The 18014-nt window shown below is 40.2% G+C and overlaps 1 protein-coding gene across 5 annotated transcripts in view; it reads right to left on the bottom strand.

Annotated features, from left to right (window-relative positions):
- Positions 1-18014, bottom strand: part of ANKS1B (ankyrin repeat and sterile alpha motif domain containing 1B) — a 407202-nt gene that overhangs the window by 37342 nt on the left and 351846 nt on the right. For all 5 annotated transcript variants that reach the window (XM_085223686.1, XM_085223680.1, XM_085223692.1 and 2 more), the window contains exons 18-19: positions 17291-17398; positions 11879-12058 (exon numbers count right to left, since the gene is read on the bottom strand). In XM_085223686.1, coding sequence (XP_085079812.1) covers positions 11879-12058; positions 17291-17398 — 288 coding nt within the window. The remainder of the gene's footprint in view (positions 1-11878; positions 12059-17290; positions 17399-18014) is intronic.

The following is an 18014-nucleotide window of genomic DNA, read 5'->3' on the forward strand; positions in this document are numbered from 1 at the left end:
TCAAACTGTGAGTACAAGAAAACAATTTAGTTACAAGTGCTGGTGATGTAAAGAGATAAAGTTATACAGGCACAAGCAGAAAATGCAGAGAGTAGAAGAAATATTGGTTACTTTCAGCTTTCAGCAGGGAGGAAGTTTGAAGTCAACACCCCTAATTAAGCTTCAATATTTGAATCTCACTCTGCTGGAGACTTTCACAATAGAGGAAGGGAAAAACATTGCAATACAGTCAACAGGAAAGATTAGTTTTCTTTGTAATAGTTATCAGAAAAGAACTGCAGTGGAGTGAAGCAGTCAGCCACCATCTCCTTCCAACAACATTTCCTTTGCATATAGAGGTACAAATAATATTACCTTTGGTATTGACCATGGCTCCACTTCGCAATAAAAAGGTTTCTTTCCACCTTCTATGTTGTTTTATAGATAGCGTGTAGTAGGCCAAGCAAAGTAAGCATACCGCAGCATCTCTAACAAAAGCAACAGAGCTAGGCAAGTGCAGTGTTCACCAGCATTCGTTAAATATTTCCTTGTTTGGACAATCATCAAGAAAGCATCTGTGGCACCTCAGCAAAAGCTAAGACAACATTTTACAGTAGCGAGGAGGCAACTAAAACAAAGCAACTGCCCACAGTATCTCAGGCAGGCAGCAACAAAAGGCACTAGAGATGCATGAAAAATTCAACTGCAGCATCCAGAATAGCTAGCGATTAATATACCAGTAATTTAACAGCAGCAGAGTGTGCGCTGCTGGTCCTTGGCAGCAGCAGGAATTCAGCATCAATGCTCAGAACAGATAACCCTTGAAAATGCAATTCCACTCAGAAATAGGGCTCTTGCTCTTACCTTTAGCAGCCTGAAATCTGTCTGCCTGGCTGGCGGCAGACTGGGCCACCAGCTCTGGTCAACATTGGGCAGGCTGGCACCCTTTGGACAGATGACTGAACTGCTAGACAGGCTGGTGGCTGCCTAATGTTGTTATCATCCCTTATTTCATGATTTGAAGTGCGTGCACACACATCCTTTTCCCCAGCTTCAGTAATTCTTAAATTTTCCCATATTCAGTTAATTTCTTCTTCTCTATCTTGTTTTTGAAGTTCTTTGGTATTGCTTAGTGACATGCAAGGCTCTATATTTTAACAGCATTAATTAATTAAATCAGTTGATTAGAACTTTGGCTTTGGTTTACTACCCACTGCCTCACCCTCTGCAACTTGCTACATTGCAGTCAGACACCACTGTGACGCACAGGTGTTTACTGTGCAGGGCCAGCAGCACCCACCCCTCCAGCTACTCCTGTTGCACACCACTTGGTGTGCACAGGAGTAGCTGGATATATGCACAGATATTTCACCACTTGGCACTAGTTATCTTTTTTCCCTCCTCTGTGTGTCAACCATGTCAACTTACTTCTGGGTGCTCCATCCACGCCCGTCACTGTGATGCCTATCAGAGGCTACGCCTCAGAGGAAAAGTGAAGGCATTTCCATGCCAGGTGCAGCATCCCCAAGCATCTGGCAGTCAAGAAAACATCCTTCAGTGCTGTTTGGATGCACTATCTGAGATCCTGAAAGCGGTAAGGCATTGCTTGGCACTGCAAGCTAATAGACATTACATTTCTCTCCAGCACTGAGGGTGGTGGCAAAGAGTTGCCAGGATGTTGTACTGTACAGCCAGTTCTCACTACCTTGAGGTTGTCCTCCAGTTCTGCCTCTGCTGAGGACCTGCCCTTAGGAGTGCCTGGTGCCTCCTGCCAGAGTCTGGTATAAATAAATACAAGATACAGCTACAGATGCCTTGGTGCTAACTCAGGAATAGGTAACATGATGTTGCAGTAAGTGCATACGCAAGCTTTAAGTTGCCACACTTTAAAAAAGGCAGGGAATTATTCCTTTGTTACACATGCCGTGTTGTCCACCCTGTTCCTCCCATCCCAAAGAGAACCCTGTGGGATGGTGCACTCACTCCAAGAGCTGGGAGCTCTGAATCTGATGCTGTGCTCCAGCCAAGGGAATTCACACCTACGTATATCACCTTCCTACTCCCTGGGTTAAAGCAGCAGAAGACAGGCTGTCTTCAACCCCTATCATAAATGAAGGGAAGTCTTCCTTAAGTCCTTGGAGAAAGAAGAGTGCATAAAGTCAGTTTGAAGCACTCACCTGCAAGAGACGAGTTCTGGGTCCAGGTCTCTGATTCTTACCTCCAGGACTAATGGTTTGGAGGATGCAGGATTAAGCTAAATTGCCTTAAGTACAGGTGACTTGATTTATTAAAAGAGGACCAGCAGCAAATGAGACTGAGAATGTCTCTTGAATGTACGAATGGCCAGTGGGAAGTACAGCCATGCAAAACTCATTACTCAGTTCTGCACTCATTAATGTTTGAATGGCAAAGGTACTGATATGCCATACAAAAGGAACATTAATTTTACAGAAGGTAATGAATTCAAATTCAGAAACCAACCTTTTCCTTGCACCACTGTAAAAATATTTAGCATTTCCTATATGCATATTTTATGTCTTCAAAGTGCTGAATTTTTTTTAATGAATGATGAAATCCCCCTGAGAAGTACTGAAAGTTGCATACCCCTGTGCTGAAGTGGAAGAAACCACAAAAAGGAGAAAGGTTAAGTGAGCATCTGAGGCCAGGAAATAAGCAGTAGGAAGGAGGATTGGGATTACAGTTCAAACACACCCAAATTCCAGTTCCCAAAACATATGCCCTCAAAAAGAAGGAAAATAACTAAATCTGTGCATGCACTTCCACCATAATAATCAGAAATACACTTGGGCACCCAATACCATTCTCACAGTAGGCTTGTGAAATAACATTTTCCTAAAGAACATAGCAAACAACAGCAAAAAAATAGCTGATTAGTATGATTGGTATCAAGCATGCATTTATCCTATTTGTATGCATTTATCACTTGGGAAGAACAACACTCCAACAAGAATGTGATATACTATGATACTACACTTTTGTGATACTGTATTCCCTTGTAATAGCTGTAGATGTTCCATACATAAAAAATTTCCATCTAGTCATTGTAGGACACAACTCTGACGGTCAGGAAGGGAAAGAAAGGGAACAGATTTCACAGCAGAGCTCCTACCATGTGCTACTCATGATGTAGGTACTGGCTAATAGTGCTAGAGGGAGGAGATGAGGTTCCATGTCCTGCTCTCCACTTGCTCATCTCCCTTACTTCCCCAGTAGTCAGTTCTGATATAGTCTCTGACTCACTTTATGACTATCTTTTACGTGAGTTATTTTACGGACATTTTCACTTCTGTTTATTTAACTTAACCTCCATGATTTCAAGACAACACATTTACATGAGAAATAGTATTTCTTACTGTTTCTACCAACTTCATCTGTGAGAGGAGTCAACAGGACCTAACTATTTCAGACACCTGCAGTGAAGTCAATAGCCAGTCACTTCACAAATTGTTTCCGCATTCCCATCTGCTTCAACTCTTCCTAATTACTCAAAGGTTTACTGGAAAAAAATGTAGGACATGGCATATATTGGTCTTCAACGTTGCTGCCTGTGATGGAGATAACCTAGTGCTTTGTAAAGTGAACAAAATTACCCAAGAAGTTAGCTTAACCTCCATTTTTAATGAAAAGGATGACTTTGCTGATAATCTGAAAACGTAAATTATTGAAAGTAATCACACGCAGTAAGACTGATTATGGAAATGGTACTATTCACAAAGAGAAGAAAGAAGGAAAGCAATAGAAAATTATACCTGGACTGCATATTCAGAAGGAACAGGAGCTGGGTAGAAGGCAGCCCTGACATATTCATCATTGGTCAACTCGATGGCACTCAAGGAGATGAAGATTTACCTAAACTAGGAGCAATTATCTTCAAAAAGTCATGGAAGATACTGAAAGAACAAAAGAAGGGCTAGAGAAATATTTAGGTAGAGAGAAAGGAAAGATTTGGGAAGTTATTGTCAGCCTAAAGGCAGGGGCCAGCAAAATTGTTTAAAAATCTGGTCACCACGTCCTTGTTCTCGTGCCCCTTGAAACATGATATTGCTCCTGGACATGTAAAATAAACACTTAAGAATGTTTGCATGGATGTGTGCATTCTATACCTAGCTTTCTATATATTAATTTACACATGTATAAAACTGAAGCTAACGAAAAAGTGTCATCTTGCCTGCAACACGTTACCCACCAGAGCTTCCATGAGGCAAGAAAATTCAAGATGTTTGTGATGAAATTGTTCATTATGAATTATCTCAGATCAAATTTTCTTTCTTTGTTGGAAATCTGGCCTACTAAATCAGCAGCAAAAAGGAGAAGCACAGCAGGACTTGGGTGACTTTTGATGAGAGCATTCCTTGTACACAAACTAGCTTGAATCAAAATGCAGTGATTGCACAAGAAATTGAAGTACACATTTAGAGAATAATTATTAGTATTTAGCACAACTTGATGGGAACATGTTGAGAGCATCCACAATGATCTGCATCATGCAGATCTTTTGGGGAGGATCCAGAATTCAAGGCCATTCCAGAATCAGGTATGAATAGAAGATGGATTTGACCAACTGCAGAAACTGGTCAGATAAAATTTAGTAAGAGTACTCCTTTGTAAGTTGAGATTAAATACACAAATAAAATAGCAGTGTTTAATGGAAGAGGACAACACAAGTTAAATACAGAAGTTTTTCAAATGAATAAGCAAATAAAACACAAAATAATGGGGGTTGGAATAAAGCTGAGGAACCTTACATTACAACCTCAGCTCAAAACTTGAGTAGCTGTGAGATGAGATAAGGTTGCTAAGGGTTTCATCCTGCCAGCTCTTGAAAGCTCCAAGGACATAGGCTACTCAGCCTCTATCAGCAACTTATCCGCTTGCTGTCCCAGTTCTCCATGGGGAGGATTTTTCCCTGGACACCCAGTCTGAGCCTCTGTTCTTCCCATTTTTGTACCTGCTGCCATCTCTTGCCCAGCCATCCCTGTTCCTCCAGCCGCTCCTCACAAGGCAAGAGCTCCAGCCTACCAACTGTCCTGGTAGCCCTTAATGGAACTCTCCTGTCCTATTTAACAAAAGGATGTATTTAATATAAGTAGCATATTGCAATTAATGGGAAGGAATTTCTGTGCCATACACAGCCACCAGAGAGGTATCATCTGGAGCATCAACCAATCTTACTTCAGGAAGGATGGAAGCAAACTAAAGGAATCCAAGAGAGATTAACAATAATAAAACAGAAGTCTAGAAAACACAAAGCCATGGGCATGGTTATATGGATATCAGCCCCGAAGTGTCTCTTCATCCAAGAGCCAGCCTGAGAAGAGGGGGACATCATAACTTAAGGCAAGGAGTAACTTAGGGGAAGGCAAGGGGATCCTATAGAAAGGCAATGGGAAACATAGGGGCATCCTTTCAGAAGACAAGGGGAAACCTAGGAGAAGAGAAAGGGAAACCTAGAGGAAGATATGGTGACTTCTTAGCATGTTTAGAGAGCTTTTTCTTCTGTTGGCTTCCATTCCTCCCTTGCAAGGCTCTCTGTCTTGAATCTCTTGATACGGTGCAGAGGGAGAAGAGGAACCACCAAAGCCTATATCATCACCACCTCCACCACTGTATTATCAAGGGCCTGAAGTCTCAGGATACGGCTTCCACCTCTTGGCTACTCAGCTCCAATAGGGAGCAGAACAGAAGAAAAGACAGCAAATCCCACTGTCTTTGATGCAAATTATCTCACTAACTATAATTCAGTCTCACTCCAGAAATGAAGAGAATTTTGGATCAAACCCTAGAAAATCATTCTTGGCATGGCAAACAATCTTTGAGGGTGCAATAGCTGAAAGAAACAAATGAAATGCGATGAATGAGACTGTCTGGTCTGGCCTCTTTGGTAATTGTCACTCCAAATATTTCAGGACTGTGGGAGAGCACTCGTGCAGGCCCAATAAATGTTGCTTCCCTGAATGTTCCCAGAGCCCTCAGGGGAACCTGTCTTATCAACGGGATAATCACACATCCTCCAGTGGAAACACGATCTTGAGAGATGGAGAGTGAAATCTGAAATTGGCAATTCTTTAATAGGTGGAGCAGAAATTAGAATTATCAGTTCTTACTAGAGCAAGAAATAAACACCCTCAGCTCTACAGTCATTCTGCTGGCCTCGTGGCTCATGGTGAAAGGCCAGGCCCTAACCCATTCATGACTCCCCTTCTGCTGGTGCTGCCAGCTACAAGTGCTCCCCAGTCCTTTCGTGTTGCATACAGGAGGCAAACTTCTGGACAAGCATAACCCATAAAAATAAAATGTGTAGCTTCAGACCTGAACGTTAGGCAGAAGTATCTACATTTTAGCAAAACTAAGACCAAGACAAAAAAGCAGCAAGCTGAGCTCTTTCAGAAGAACCTCTCAAATTCTCAGTATAAGTTCTTTTACAGGAGCTAAAAATGTAAATGCTAGATTCTAAAATTCAGCTTTGTCTCTGAAATATTCAGCTTTTCATCAAGAATACAGTCTCTTTGTCAGTAGAAGCTACCTCACCTTTTCCATTTTTCATATAATTCTCCTCCATTTTTCATATAATCTTTCCAATGCAGAGCTTCTAGCTCACATGACTGAGTGTGAAAAACAGTAAATTAATAAAGAACATCTGTCCCCATCTTGATATAGTATTTATGGCATTAGTTTGGATCATTAGTACCAAATATAGAAACAACTTCCTTAATTCCATATGCCGAAGCAGCATGTAGGTATAATCCACATCCCACAGCTTTAGTTCTAAAATGCTAGCTTCTGTAGCCGTTTTGAAAAATATGAATCTTTTTGTTCAGACAGAAAGTGCTTACATTTTTCATGCCTTTATCAGTTTCCTTGTTCACTAAATACAAAATACTCAAGGGTTTTACAGATGCAGGTTTGTTCAAATTTATGGTTAAAGATTTAGTAATCTATGTTATTCTATAACATCTGTACCTGAGTTAAAAAGACAAATTTCAGTAGCACCTATACAACCCAATAAAAATAGAAAATCATTTATGTATTTTTATTTTGATGTTAAATTGAAGGTCTTCATAGACAAGTCGTCTTTCTACATGTAAAAACAAGATGCACCTGAAAATACGAATCACAGAACATCCCATTAGGATTTTATACACTTTTCTTTAAAATGGTGTTCATCCTCAGAGTATGCACAATTTTTTTTTTTTTTGCTTATTTGAAAAGCAGAATTAAGAAAACATGAAAAGTAAGCACAGAATGAAATAACTTAGGCATCCATACTTTTGTATTTGCTGTTTCTTAAATCCACTAGTAAAGAATTCTGTTATTCACCAGTAATTTCAACCATTCATAAAATTCATTCTTCATTGCTTCTTAGATAATCTCATTTTACACATCATTTTTCTCCTGGGCATATTTTCCTCCATTCGCCATAATCTTTAAATCCTTCTAAAGCAGAAAAGGAAACAGAAGAAGATGCAGGAAATAAGCAAATAAAAAATGCCATACTATGGTTGAAAGCAAAAAAAAAAAAAAAACCCACAAAGTAAGCCAAACAAAAAACTCCCTACAACTACCACCTGAAAATAGGTCCTATCACACAAGAGTTCTATCTTGTCTGCCAAGCTGCAACATCCCTATACCTCAACTTTCTTAGCTTTAAAATAGAAAACAATTTAATGTAGCCCCACAGTGCACTGGAGAAATGAATGCACCAATATCTATGAGATACTTGGAAGATATTAATGAGTTGAAAGCATAGTTTCAGAAAACAGAACTATTTTTTCACTATTTTCCTGTAAACGTGTCTTCATTAATTTTGTCTCTTTTATTCCACTTTTCCTCTGCTGTAGATAAAGCATCTCCATTTAAATAACTAGCTCCTACTTATCAGTCCTAATCCTTCAGTGAACTATTGTAATTTACAAAACAATGTTACAAAGCATAATCCCAATAGTGGAGGAAGCTTCATTTCAAACTTACTACCCAGTCATTACAATGAAATCACATGTTGGTTATCTTGTGCTTTGGCGAATAGAAAAACAAAAGCCCTCAAACAATGGGGAACCAATGTACTTGGGAAGGCTTTAAAAATTGTTTGGGTTCAGTATCTCTGGGAACATATCTTGCCAGGATTTGTGAATAATGTTTCTAACTCTCCTATCTAAAGGATTCCATTCTTACCACTGCGTCCCATTGGGGTGACCCTGTATGATTTACCCTACCAATAAGCTTAACCTGACTCACTACATGTTTGTTTTTTTTCCCCACAAAGGCAGACACAATGCAGAGCTTCCCGACAGTTTCAGAGGGGCACCCATTACCTCCCAGAAAAATAAACATTCACACCTTAGGGTACATGGTGTGTTCACCTTTGGAGACAACATGCACCAGTACCAGGGAGCCCTGACCCCACTGTGGAATCCTGCTCAGTCATGCCATCAGCTGCCAATGAGCAATGTGCAGAGGTGCACCCTGCATCTTCTGCCTGCCATGGGCAGGACACTCTTGATGTTATAACCTCCAGAGCTCTTCACCACAAATGGTCTTTTTTTTCCCCCCTGTGATCTCAGGGGTAAATTAAGAGCCTTCATTAGGGATCCTCCTATTGATTTCAGCTCCAAAGCCCTTAGGCTTTGCCTGCATGATTTCACTTCTATTTTAAAGGTCTAGGCAATTTAAAGAGCAATCTCAGCTATTTAAAACTACGTTAATTTGTTCGCATTAATGTACAACTTGTAGGCTCAGAACTCAACATCCACAGTCAGAGATGACTCAGACTACTCAAGCCTTTCTGGATTTTTTTTCCCCCTTTTTCTGAAAGCAAACCATCTCACTATCTTCTGTTCTACCTTCTTGGCAGTTCTCATTTATCCAATCAGATGTCAGTGACTTCCACAGCTGTTGCTCCTCACTGTTTATATTAGGATTTTCCCTCTTGGGTCACTTACAGTCTGCTGGGGAACTGTGAATGAGGGTGCATGCTGGCCTTAAGACAAAACCACCCACATTAAGAAAATTTAAATCAGTGCTTCCTCCAGGAAATAAAGTCTTGTATTACTTACAAACAGATTTGATTACGATTTAGAGAATTGTTTAAACCCATTTAGTAGATGAAAGGAAAACAGATTTAAACTGATGTGCTCATTGTTTCAACAAATACTGGTTCATAGCTGATGCAAAGATCAACACGCTTGATGTTTCCCTCGTAAAACATTAGTGAAAACACAGGCCATGGTGAAGATGGCAACTTTAGATCTCATCATTTTCTCAAAATATCCTCTTCAGATTTTACATTTTAAATTGCCTTATCCTAACATATTCTGAAATAAAAGTCCATGAAAGCAATGCCATGAAAAAGCTCTCATTCATGTGTTTGCCTTTCTCTTCAAGGCCGTAAAATACCCATTAATCTCATTAGACACCTAAAACCCTTTCAAAAAAATCACAGCAACAAAGAGAACGTTATGCACGTGTGTTTACTATGGCGTTCAGTAAACATGCAGACTCATACAGCACCATGCAAACAGCTCAGCAAAGAAGCAGTTAAGATAAATGATATGCTCAAAGCAATTCCAAAAATCACTCTAGATCATTCTGTTTGTGAGATGCATTCTTGCTGACAAGCAGGATTGGTATCAGCCTCAGAAGTTGACGTCGATCAGACATAAGTCAAGGAACCTCCAAACTGCAAGGAGCAAGTTGTGAGATAAAATATGGAGCGGAATGCTCATATCAATGAAATGGATATCCTTTATTCTCCAGAAGTAATTATCATACCTTTGGTTTCAAAGGGGCTTTGGGGGGAAAAATTTGAAGGAAATATGGTTAATTTTCACAGAGTGCCATTTAACATATTGCAAAAAAATATATCTATCTTTGGGAAATAATGTTTGAATAAATCCCTGATTAGCCTCTTAATGGGGTGAGTCCAATTTAGTGAGAATGATCACCAGAGGGAGTCACTGACTTTCCCATTAAAGTCAAAGGGAATTACGCATACATCAGGAGTGCAGAATTTGGGGGCGCAGCTGAGAAAGACTCCAAACAGACGAGAGTTCTGACAGAAAATACTGCCTTATGGATTTCACTGAATCCATGTCCCCCTTTGGAGTCCCAAAGGATAACTGTTATATTCCACAGTGAAAGTTAGAAGGCACAGAAGTAAGTCATGCAGTGGGTACAAACTGCCCCTTTCCCCACTTTGTCCTCTTCCTCCCACTCAAAAAAAAAAAAAAAAGCATTTAAGTGGCACAACTAGTACTGCTCCAATTTTTCTCTCATTGGCTAGGTAACATACTGCAGTTTTGCAAAAGCAATTTCAACCACCCGAAGCAAGTCTCCAGGTGCCATACATATGAGAGTGTGTCATACCTCTTGGGAATATCAGCACTTCAAACAGGAAGAGAAAAGAGTGAAAAGCAGAGAGGAAGAATTGCTACTATGGCTTTTTTCTTCTCCAATGATAGTTACTAAAAGAGGAAGTGAGAACAGGGATTTGTAAACCAAGTGATAAAATAAACTAAGTAGATGACCCAGTCTACTCAGCCATGAGCAAGTGAGTACTTAATTCTCAGTTTCATGACCTTCAAAGAGTAAGAAGTTCACAGCAAGAAGTGGGCTTTTCCTTGCCGAGCTTCAGCTCAGCCTTGCTCTTGCCACAAAAGCCCAGCAGACTTTGATTTGAAAACAAGCTCATTCATCAGGCAACTTTCCCCTTAATTCTGTACAAATAGCATTATACAGCAGAAAATAAGGTGATCTGAAAAGGCAAGGAAAGAGCCCCACCCTACCAAATGCAATTTCACTTCCCTAGAAATGTCCTCTGAACAAACGGAATTCAATTTGTTTCTGTGTTCCCAGGTAACAGCAGCACCTTGTTTGGCTTGTTTATTTAATTACCTTTTCTTGTTCATGCAATTAGCTCAGAGACTGCAGCCTTTTGTTCATTATGTTCACCATAATACAGTTATTTGCATAGCTGTTGCCATTTCCAGGATGGATTTTAAAGCTCTATTTTGGGCTGCGCCTGACAACTGCTGGGAAGGCTCAGGCAGGGCTGAAGGCTGTATTCTGCTGGGATGCAGCCACACTGTGAGCTGCATGGGCTGCACAGCTGCTTCCAATGGTGGATCCAAAGCAGGCCCAACTCACATTGCAGTGTACGGCATGCGTTGTGTGTGCTCTCAAAAAACAGCTCAGCTGTTTTTGCTGATGAGGTGCCAAAGTTCAACTTTACTGAGCATTAGAGCAGTACAGGGCATCACTTTGGTCAACATGTCAAACTCATATTACAGTTGGGTGAAGAAATTTAGAGATGGAGGCTATTTTAGACTTTCTTTCACAAAGAGCTTGATTTAACAACCAGCTCAATTTAGTGCTGCTGTGAAGCTCATGTGAGCTGTTAAAAAGTTAAATATTTTCTTAAATACTCAGGTATATCTTCAGATCACAAAGTTTAGCAGAATGCCAACCTTTTCCTTTAATAAATGTGATATTCACCAAAAATCATCCGTCCTGAATTTTGACCAGTAAAATTTGGCCAGCTTATTTTTAGGCGTATTGCTCAGAAATAGAAGAATCCACACTTCCCTGCAGAAGCCAGAGGCAGAGGCAGTGCCAGTGGGAGTCTGCATGTTCTGGTGTGCAGCAGGCACCTTCATCTCAGCCGAGAGGCACCTAAACACCCACAAAATTCTTCCTCTCAGGAGAAACGGCACACCAACTTACATGATTTGAGATAGAACTGGAACACACAGCTTGGAAAAATTGTCAATCATCATGGTTAACAAATCAGCTTTAATATATGGATGACCAATAGCTATGGTTAGAATCAGCTCTGTAACAAAGGGTAGCAAAGAGCATCCTTTTAATGGCATGGTTATAATCCTACCTGTGCCATCTGCCTCTCCAGCTTCGACCGGGGAATGTCATCAAAATAGTTTTCATTTCTTCTTCTCCTTGCATCGCCCTGCATGATAATGTGGGGAACGTCCAGGGAGCCACCAGTAGTGAAAGTGCTTTGGCTGAGTGATGGAGACAACTGAGGAGGAGTGTGGTTACCGCTGGGTTCCTGGACAGAGAGGACAAAAATATAGTATATTTTCCAAACTACACATTTTAAAATGTATTTCAGTTATTCGTGCTAAAAAAAGATTAATGAAGAATTCCTGAAGTGGAGATTATTGTGAATGAACATTATGGAGATGACTGTGAGCTCAGCAGCACAGAGGAAGTAGTCACTTCTTTCTTCTCAAAACCCCTTTTCTCCCTTGTATGTGAGAAGAGTGAGGCAGCTCTAGGAGATGGCTCTCTTCTTCCTGTGCATGTGGCTAGGGAGCTGACAGACAACACTCAGAAACCTGGCTCTTTCCCCAAAAATGTGCTACCTAAGGTGCAGGGCCCGCACAGAGAAAAGAATACTTAATTGCCACTACGAGCAAGTGGCAAATCCATTCTCTAAAACATCCTTGTGCAATATAGCAGTTCATTTCTTATTATCTGCTACAGAGATAAAACAGTGAGTTACTCCTTGTCAAGGTCCAAACAAAGTTGTGATTTAGCACTAGCTTTTGTAAGATGAAATACATTTACACCACTTCTGAGCAGCCACTCTAAGCAGCAAAAATGATTTGAAAGTGATGTGAACTCCAGAAACATCCCTTACTGAAAAAAAAAAGCATGAGTATTTACAAAATATAGACTCTGCCATTTTTATAGGTCTCATGGAATGTACATTAAATTGAACTGCTGGATATTGGAAGCAAGCCAAATAGCAATTCCTAGAATGCCTGAAAGCCATTTTTTCTTCTGTGCTGAACTGTGAACTTGTGTTGGTAAGTGTGCAAATACCACAGCAAATAGATACATTAACTCCATCTAACAAACAGCCAAACACATCCTCCTGACCACATCCTTTTCTGCCACCACACTGGTGACGGACAGCTGGGTAGGTATCTGTGGAAACACCTGTTCTCATGCACATCACACCAACTGTTCAAACACAATTTACAAACATCAGTGTCCAAGCCCTTGGTGACTGCAACAAGCAGAAGCAGTACTAGAGCTTGTTGCCCGGTCAGCCCACATGGCTGCCACTCAGAGGGGACAAGAAAACATGGCCGTAACACCATTCCTCCCATGATGCTCAATTTCTAGCAGAAGATGCTCCTCTGTCAGTAGGCTCTCTGGAGCAGAGAACATACCTACGAGCATGTTTGCACAGTGTCTGAATTACCCATTGCTGTAAAAATATATTTTATTTCAGAAAAATAAGAAGGGACCTGAAGAAATTAAACAATGAGAAGCAGCAGAGACCTGCTCGACTGTGGATTGAAGGTAAAAAAAAAAAAAAAAACCACAACAACCCTGCCTTTTTATTTAAAGAAAGAATTAACGTGGTATTTCACACATGATTACATTGAACCAAACGTAATTCTGAAAAGCACTAAGGTACTTTACTCCATGCTGTTAAGAAACAAGATACAGCCAAAGAAAGCAGAGAGTTGTAATCTCTTCCAAATGGAAAGGAAAGTTGCAAACCTCTTTACGTGCTCAAACGATAGTAACATCTGATGCTAATATATGAATTGTAGCAGTCTCTGTGCGGCATTGTTCCTTGCAATTACAATAACAGATTAGTATTTTCCACACTGGCTGACTAAAATCAGGGATCTGTAGTTGTTCGGCAACTTTTAATTTACTGAGAACTTTATTTTTTTTAGTTCTCTAGCATGCCTATGATCTGAGACAAGTACTTGACATTTCCCATGGCAAAGAAAGGAGTGTTTTCCTCTCAGGAATAGTCTTTTTCCCTCCTTCATGCAAATCCACCTACATTTGGCCCAGTTAAAAGCTTCTGAAAAGCTGCAGCCTGCACACTCAGAAGGCTTGGTGAAGCGCCGTCCCCAAAGTCTGTTCCCAGATCTTCCACAGGCCTGTCACCACCACGACCCTTGCTATCCTTCGCCAAAAACAGAGAACGGGGCACCAAATCACTCCTTTCTAATGGCTGGTACCTGCTCTTCCAGCCAGGCATAAAATCTTTCTTACCCCGATCATGATTCAACCATTGCCAGCACCAATCGATTGACATGGCCGCTGGTGGATCTAAGTGACAGGTGACTGCAATGGATATCAAGATTCCAGCTCTTACCTGTTTTTTCATATTTTATCAAACTGCACATATTGAGGAAATTCACTCAAAATCAATACTGGAAGATTGCTAAGGAGCCAACAGAGGCAAGAATTACAAAGGCGTGAAATAAAGGAATAATGGTGCCTCTGCATTATGGTACAAGACGTAACTGAATGATTCCATGCTATTTTCCCAGCACAGATGGATCCTTGGCTGTGCAGCATGTTGTCATATACTTAGCACTGTGTTATCATTAGTTACTGCGCAGTCAGTATTTTATTCTCACCTCATTTCATGGCCCCAAACCTCTTCTTTAAATTCTATTCAGATACTGCTCTGAAGATAGAATGGCTTATATTGTCATCTTCATGGTGCTTGTGTCTGCTTTACAAACTTCAATCAATTTATTTTCACCACATCTTGTGATTTCTGGCATTTTATAATCACCACTTTAGCATGAGGGAGCTGAGACACACTGACAAAGGCTAATAAATATCAGCCACTTCGGATGCCCAATTACAGTATCTGTTGCCTGATTTTCCAACTGCTTGTATTCAAAACTCCGCTTCCATTGATCTAATTTGCAGTACTGTGTGCTCTGTACTCATATAAATCAGACTCCAGACTACAGCCAAATATACAGAATGTCTGTAACATACAATTAGTGGCTGTTTATGAGGCAATTATCTAAATAACTTGCCAAGAACGATCCCAGGGCTTTGTGGCAAAAGCAGGTGTGAATTTGTATTCTCACAGCTACAGTTATTCCTTTAATCATGATAGCCTCTCTCATCCTTCTTTCGTTCCTCTACCTCACCTCATACCCTCTTTCTCATTTCCTTCACAAATTTGCAGATTGGTCAGGGATGGCTGGGCAGTGTGCTGTAACATATTCGGCACAGTGCTATCGACAGTGATGGTATATTCATTACCACGTTTTCACCCTGCTGTGAATGCAGGGATGCCTGATAATACATTCCACTACTGAAATCTGCTTTGTCCCCACTTCTCAGTCCCACAGGTTGGAACCATGCAGTCCAGGGTTGGAAGTGATCTTTAAGAGATCCTTCCCTAGCCCACCTAGGCATGCCTGAAGCCTGACAGATGTTTGTCTAACCAGTTTGTAAAAATGGGAATTGTCTCCAGTGGATTCATTTTTGTGTTAAATTACAATTACTATTGTAATACTTCTTCAGATTTTCAGTCTCAATTCTCATCCCTTCAATTTAACTCCAAGACCAACAAGGTGAGGATGGGGTTCCATGAATAACAGGTAAAGTGGTCACATATGTAAAGATTGCAATGTAATACACGAAGGCTGCATAGGTAACCCAAGATGCAGCATTTTCTAACTTTTGAGCATAAGATTGAAATAAAAATAAAATATCCTTATTATTGTGGAAATAATACGTTTCATAGAAATTCGTCTACTTGTTCCTTTTCTCAATATTTAACATCTCTTTCTTTGAAATATCTTCAACACTAATACAAAGAGTCAAAAAAGATGAAGTGTTAGCAGTGCTTAGGTTGACCTTGGGACCTTAAAGATACAGTCTTTAAACAAAGAACAATCTTCTCTATTAGATATAAATCAATCTTCTAGTAGCAGCAAATATTTTATTTAAACCAAGTTTCAAGCTAAAATTATTGCAAGCTACAGATTGAATATTATGTCCTTGGTGTCCTTGGGTGAAATGGTATAGTTGAAGATGGTGGGAGACTCGTTCAAACTCATGTCCTTTCCTTTAGGATTCTCTGTGAAGACTCCAATACCACAAAATGATGAATGACATTTAGCATTTGCCTGCATCAGTAGCTCTGGCTGCTGGATGATACTTTTTATCATTTTAACTACAGATGGAGGACATCCAGCTTTATCTTCACTATTAATTGAGAATATACAATTCTAACCAGTAACATAGGCTGTGGAAACATTCCTACATGCTGAAGAAAAACTAATTCCCCAATCTGAAGCACTGAAAGCACTGAGCAAAAATGTGTGACTTTCAAATGCCAGCCCACGATTCCTCTTTCCTTGAAATGTTTTAACACCTGCCATGCACCAGGAAATTATTCACATAATACATCCAATACAAAATACAAGAGAAATATCTGCCCATTTGTGTAATGTACCTTAGAGCAGGACACCATGGGTTTTGACACATTTTTTTGAGATGGCATTAGGAATAGGTTGAATTTAGGGATTTGAGATGTCTATATGTGGCATTTGAGAATAAGCAGGGTGAAAACAGGCTGGTCACAGAAATCAGAGTGTATGTGAAAATAAGCCCTCATTCTGTCTTTCTCTATTTCTTTATACACCAGAAAATTTGTCTTGGGAGCAGAGGCCGCCCTCTGACATTTCGACATTTAGACCCAAATGAGATTCCAGTCAGAAATGCAGCCCCATGAAAATAATCGAATCCAATCAAATGCAAAAGATGTGACCTAAAATATCTACATAAAAAATGTGTAGATGAATATGAACTCCCTTGGAGAGAACACAGTAGGAATGGGTCAGACCTCAACTCAGCAAGGGTAAGGAGCGGGAAGAAAGCAAAGTTACTGGACCAAAGAAACCAAGAAAATTTGGTGTAACAGTAGGAGATTAAAATAGGGCAAGTGTGAAAAACACCCAGGGACACTGCAACGAGACTTCTGAAGGAGGGAATACAAATGAAAAACAAAAATGTAAAGAAACTTCTGATACACAGTAAAACCTTGAGGGCATTTGTATCTCAACAATTCTAAGAGACTCTCTTTAAAGAAAGGATATCTGAAAAGCAAGCCAGAGCATTCTCAAAATGTGGAAGGAGAACGCAGTACAGATCACTTAGGCTGAGATTCCTATGGGCAGATGTAGATGTGCAGCTTGCAGACACCTGCTCCTGAATTGGCTTTTTGAGCTGAGAGGATAAGCTGGCAATTCTAAGGCACTGCCTCATCCTAAGGCAGACGTCTGAACCAGGTCAGATGAATCATGCAGAGAAAATACCAAGTTCTCTGCAGTGGCTATAAGGCCAGGTGTGGCTGAGCAGGTCAGCTGAAGACATCTACATTGAAGAGAGATAAGCTGAACTCCACTCAAAGTGGCTGTTGATTTCATTTGAATATAGGAAATGTTCTCTGACTTTTCAAGAAATGCAAAAAATGCTCGTGGGGACTCACCCTGAGGGTTATTGAACGAGGTGGCTTCTGAGGAGGATCTTCGTGCAGCCGGTCTCCCAAGGATGCCAGAACACGCTTCCGATGACCAATCAAGCTAATTTTTAAGACCTGGAAAAGTGACAAAATATCTCATTAGAAAGAACACATTGCAATCATTAAATAAAGAAGAACCATTCAGAGTGAAGACCTTTTCCCTCTAACCACTTTAACAATTAGTGCATGATACAGGTTGAGCAGAGCTGTGTAAGGCAAACAGAAAGCACAGAAAACGAAGGAAGATACCAAAGCAGGTATGAATGTGTAAAATGAAAAATAATCTCAGATGAGTAAGGAGAAAAAAAGAATGACATAGAAAGAGAAGGCAGCTGCGCAGGACCAAAAAAAAAACAACAACAAGGCAAGAGGAGATTGGAAACAGAAATGGAGTCAAGAAGTGAATTATAAGAATTATAGGAATTCACATGTATGAGAAGGTTGCTGATATTAGAGACTAGAAAGGGAAGAACAGCCAGCAGATACTTAGAGACGGTAACAAGGGGCAAAAGGAACTGCATGTACCATATAACACTAGTTTTAGGCCTATTCATCATTCTTCTTATGGGTAGTCTCTGAATGACATGCACAGTTTGCATTTCTCTCTTGGAATCATCCTCATGTAAGAAAAACAGGACAGATATGTTCTCTCAAAATTCATTCTGATATTCCACTATTTCTATCAGGTGCA

The sequence above is a fragment of the Meleagris gallopavo genome, chromosome 1 (genome assembly GCF_905368555.1).
Source record: "Meleagris gallopavo chromosome 1, MGAL_WU_HG_1.1, whole genome shotgun sequence".
NCBI classification, from domain to species: Eukaryota; Metazoa; Chordata; class Aves; order Galliformes; family Phasianidae; genus Meleagris; species Meleagris gallopavo.